Source organism: Nerophis lumbriciformis, linkage group LG39 (genome assembly GCF_033978685.3).
Source record: "Nerophis lumbriciformis linkage group LG39, RoL_Nlum_v2.1, whole genome shotgun sequence".
In the NCBI taxonomy this organism is placed as follows: domain Eukaryota; kingdom Metazoa; phylum Chordata; class Actinopteri; order Syngnathiformes; family Syngnathidae; genus Nerophis; species Nerophis lumbriciformis.
Window position 1 is genome coordinate 15,580,001 of NC_084586.2, and position 5,311 is coordinate 15,585,311.

The 5,311-nt window shown below is 27.3% G+C and overlaps 1 protein-coding gene across 2 annotated transcripts in view; it reads right to left on the bottom strand.

Annotated features, from left to right (window-relative positions):
- Positions 1-4,686, bottom strand: part of nat9 (N-acetyltransferase 9) — a 21,422-nt gene extending 16,736 nt beyond the window's left edge. For both annotated transcript variants that reach the window (XM_061931657.2, XM_061931656.2), the window contains exons 1-3: positions 4,487-4,686; positions 4,120-4,229; positions 1-48 (exon numbers count right to left, since the gene is read on the bottom strand). The exon at positions 1-48 is cut by the window's left edge and continues 93 nt beyond it. In XM_061931657.2, the coding sequence (XP_061787641.1) occupies positions 1-48; positions 4,120-4,229; positions 4,487-4,563 (235 nt within the window). In that variant the 5' untranslated portion in view covers positions 4,564-4,686. The remainder of the gene's footprint in view (positions 49-4,119; positions 4,230-4,486) is intronic.
- Between the last annotated feature and the right edge of the window lie 625 nt (positions 4,687-5,311).

The window sequence follows — 5,311 nt, forward strand, 5'->3', positions numbered from 1 at the left end:
TTTTACAGTCCGCCCACCGCCGCTTGTCCAAGATGATGAAGGTGCACTCTTTGGGGGGGATATAATCATGCAAATTAGGGGAGATGATTTGATAATACTATTTCTTTAATGTCACTTTACTGTCAAAACTCCAAACACACAACTGTTTTTACTCACACCCAATGTTTTGCCAGTAAAAAAAACTGTTCTTCAATTTAAAAAAAACATTTGCAATTTAAAAAAAAAAGTTTTTTACGTGCAGAATTTTTTTTCTTCCACTTGCGAGTCATTTTATTAGTTGAAGAAGATTGTTTTTATACCGTGTGAATCATTTTCTTTAATTGAAGATGGTTTTGTTTACTTGTTTTCATACTTGCAAATGTTTTTCTTCACTTGCAAAAAAATTATTTTTCTTGCTTGCAAATAATTTTTTGTTAATTAAAGAAAAGTTTCTATACCTGCAAATCTTTTATTTTGCTTGCAAAAAAATTGTTTAAAACTTCCAAATCATTTTTTTAATTGAAGAAAAAAATATTCACTTGGCAACAGATTTTTTTTAATGAACAAACTTGTTTTTATACTTGCTAATCTTTTTTTTTGCTTGTAAAAATTTGTTTTAATACTTCTGAATAATTTTTAATTGAAGAACTGTTTTTTGTTTTTTTTAACTTGGAAACAGTTTTTAACGAATACATTTGTTTTTATCCTTTTTTACTTGCACAAAACCTTCTTTTACTTGCAAATATTTTTTTTAATTGAAGAAAATTGTTTAATACTCTTTTTTTGCTTGCAAAAAAATGTTTCACTTTATGGAGTGACGTGACTGCCAAAACTCACAGCCAAAGTTTTGCCAGTAAAAAAAATGATGTTCTTCAATTTAAAAAAAAAACATCTGAGATTTTTTTTTTTCACTTGCGAGTCATTTTATTAGTTGAAGAAAATTGTTTTTATACCGTGTGAATCATTTTCTTAAATTGAAGATGGTTTTATTTACTTAGAAACTGTTTTTTTAATGAGGAAAATAGTTTTTATACTTGCAAAAAAAAAATTTTTGTTAATTGAAGAAAAGTTTTTATACCTGCAAATCTTTTATTTTGCTTGCAAAAAATTGTTTAAAACTTCCGAATAATTTTTTTAATTGAAGAAAAAAAATATTCACTTGGCAACAGATTTTTTTAATGAACAAAATTGTTTTTATACTTGCTAATCTATTTTTTTTGCATGCAAAAATTTGTTTTAATACTTCTGGATAATTTTTAATTGAAGAAAATTGTTCTTTTTTTTTTACTTGGAAACGGTTTTTAACAATTATATTTGTTTTTATCCTTTTTACTTGCAGAAAACCTTTTTTTACTTGCAAATATTTTTTTTAATTGAAGAAAATTGTTTAATACTCTTTTTTGCTTGCAAAAAATGTTTTTATACTTTCGAATCATTTTTTAATTGAATAAAATAGTTTTTATACTTGCGTAAAAAAATATTACTCGCAAAAAAATGATTTTTCTTGCAAATCATTTTTTGTTAATGGATGACATTTGTTTTTACACTTGCAAATATTTTATTTTTCTTGCAAAAAAATATTTTAAACTTCTGAATAATTTTTTTAATTGAAGAAAAAAAATGTTTCACTCGGAAACAGATTTTTTTTAATGAACAAAATTGTTTTTTTGTTTTTTTTTGCTTGCTTTAATTAAAGAAAATTGCTTTTTTCTTTTACTTGGGAACAGTTAATTTATGTAGAAATTTGTTTTATATACTTGCAAATATTTTTTTCTTGCAGAAAACCTTTTTTTTTTAATTGAAGAAAATTGTTTAATACTCTTTTTTTGCTTGCAAAAAAATGTTTCACTTTATGGAGTGACGTGACTGCCAAAACTCACACCCAACGTTTTGCCGGTAAAAAAAAAATGATGTTCTTCAATTTAGAAAAAAACATTTGCGATTTAAAAAAAAAAGTTTTTTACTTCCAGAATTTTTTTTTCACTTGCGAGTCATTTTATTAGTTAAAGAAAATTGTTTTTATACCGTGTAAATTATTTTCTTAAATTGAAGATGGTTTTGTTTACTTACAAACAGTTTTTTTAATGAGGAAAATTGTTTTTATACTTGCAAAAAATGTGTTTTTGTTAATTGAAGAAAAGTTTTTATACTTGCAAATCTTTTATTTTGCTTGCAAAAAATTGTTTAAAACTTCCAAATAATTTTTTTAATTAAAGAAAAAAATATTCACTTGGCAACACATTTTTTTAAATGAACAAAATTGTTTTTATACTTGCTAATCTATTTTTTTTGTATGCAAAAAGTTGTTTTAATACTTCTGGATAATTTTTAATTGAAGAAAATTGTTCTTTTTTTTACTTGGAAACAGTTTTTAACGAATACATTTGTTTTTATCCTTTTTACTTGCAGAAGACCTGCAAGTTTTAATTGAAGAAAATTGTTTAATACTCTATTTTTTGCTTGCAAAAAATGTTTTTATACTTTCGAATCATTTTTTTAATTGAATAAAATAGTTTTTATACTTGCGGAAAAAAATGTTACTCGCAAAAAAATTATATTTCTTGCAAAAAAAAAATGACATTTGTTTTTACACTTGCAAATCTTTTATTTTTCTTGCAAAAAAATATTTTAAACTTCTGAATCATTTTTTTAATTGAAGAAAAAAAATGTTTCACTCGGAAACAGATTTTTTTAATCTACAAATTTTTTTTTTTTTTTTTTGCTTGCTTTAATTAAAGAAAATTGCTTTTTTCTTTTACTTGGAAACAGTTAATTTTTGTAGAAAAATGTTTTATATACCGGTACTTGCAAATATTTTTTACTTGCAGAAAACCTTTTTTTTACTTGAAGAAAATTGTTTGATACTCTTTTTTTGCTTGCAAAAAAATGTTTCACTTTATGGAGTGACGTGACTGCCAAAACTCACACCCAAAGTTTTGCCAGTAAAAAAAATGATGTTCTTCAATTTAAAAAAAAAACATTTGCGATTTAAAAAAAAAAGAATTGTTTTTTTCACTTGCAAGTCATTTTATTAGTTGAAGAAAATTGTTTTTATACCGTGTGAATTATTTTCTTAAATTGAAGATGGTTTTGTTTACTTACAAACCGTTTTTTTAATGAGGAAAATTGTTTTTATACTTGCAAAAAATTTGTTTTTGTTAATTGAAGAACAGTTTTTATACCTGCAAATCTTTTATTTTGCTTGCAAAAAATTGTTTAAAACTTCCAAATTATTTTTTTAATTGAAGAAAAAAATATTCACTTGGCAACAGATTTTTTTAATGAACAAAATTGTTTTTATACTTGCTAATCTATTTTTTTTGCATGCAAAAATGTGTTTTAATACTTCTGAATAATTTTTAATTGAACAATTTTTTTTAATTATTTTTATTTTTTTACTTGGAAACAGTTTTTAACGAATACATTTGTTTTTATCCTTTTTACTTGCAGAAAACCTTTTTTTACTTGCAAATATTTTTTTTAATTGAAGAAAATTGTTTAATACTCTTTTTTGCTTGCAAAAAAATGTTTTTATACTTTCGAATAATTTTTTTAATTGAATAAAATTGTTTTTATACTTGCGGAAAAAAATGTTACTCGCAAAAAAATTATTTTTCTTGCAAATCATTTTTTGTTAATGGATGACATTTTCACACTTGCAAATCTTTTATTTTTCTTGCAAAAAAATATTTTAAACTTCTGAATCATTTTTTTTAATTGAAGAAAAAAATGTTTCACTCGGAAACAGATTTTTTTTAATGAACAAAATTGTTTTTTTTGTTTTTTTTGCTTGCTTTAATTAAAGAAAATTGCTTTTTTCTTTTACTCGGAAACAGTTAATTTTTGTAGAAAAATGTTTTATATACTTGCAAATATTTTTTACTTGCAGAAAACCTTTTTTTTTACTTGAAAAAATTTTTTGATACTCTTTTTTGCTTGCAAAAAATGTGTTTATACTTTCGAATCATTTTTTTAATTGAACAAAATAGTTTTTATACCTGCAAAACATTTTTTAACTTGCAAAAAAGTGTTTTCTTTTGCTTGCCAAAATTAGTTTTTATATTTGCTCTATCATTGGGTGCGTATAGCACGTACATTCTAGTGTAGCAGGAGTAATTTGGGTCCATATTAGCTACTTACTGTCACTGTCTTCCCTCCAGCTGCGTTGCATGTCATATTCTTGCTCAAGGGTCAGCGGCTCTGAGGCAGTCAGCTGCTGCAGCTCGGTGGACTTCATCCACTCGTGATACCTGAAGAGGGGGGAAAATACACCATCAGTGACGGCCTTTTAAAGTTTCATGAAGGGACAACCGGTAGGAAATGGATGAATGGATGGATGGATATTTAAACGTATTTTCAAGTGTTGGCACTTTTCAAGTTTGTTTCTTCACAAGCAAACTAACAAAATCCCGTAGACAAAAGTCCATCAATTTCCTACCGCTTGTCCCTAAGTCGACAACATAAAATAAGACATTTGAGTGACGCTGTATTAATATATTTCTCCTACCTTGGCACGTGTTCGGCATTATATGGCACCAGCACGACTTTATGGCCTTCCAGCAGCGTGTTTTCATTTATCTTCATAATGGAAAAAAATAAATATTTTAGTTTTTTTCCGCGACCGTACACGCATTCGGCAAAGAGGAACTTCCGGGTCTATTCTAACTCTACGCTACGAACTGCGGCTGCGCCAATGGATCGGGGAAGAGCGGGCGCCATCTGCTGGGCACTAACGGTACATGCCCGTATATGCTTCTTCTTTAAAGTGGCGCGTTCTAAAAATTAAAAAAAATACTACCAAAAAAATAATCGTGAAAAAGTGGAATAAAATAGCAAAAAGGTGAAATGTTGCTTTCATAACGTTCAAATTAATAGTGCTTACAAAGTACAAAGAAGAAGAATTACGAGAAACACTTTCAACCTAAATAAGATATTCCTCATCTCAGTATGTTAACAATGACTGACTTCATTATGTATTACAAAACTGTTGTATTACTCATTCACAGATATAATTTTACTATTTAAAAATGGAAAAAAAAAGTCAGTAAATGAATGTATATATTTGTCAACGCTCTGAAGTGGGAAAGGTGTACTTGCCAACCCTCCCGGATTTTCCGGGAGACTCCCGAAATTCAGCGCCTCTCCCGAAAACCTCCCGGGACAAATTTTCTCCCGAAATTCAGGGAGGGGGCGTGTCCTCCAGCTCCATGCGGACCTGAGTCCGCTTTCCCACAATATAAACAGTGTGCCTGCCCAAACACATTATAACTGGAGAATGATGGAGGGCGAGTTCTTGGTTTCTTATGTGGGTTTATTGTTAGGCAGTTTCATT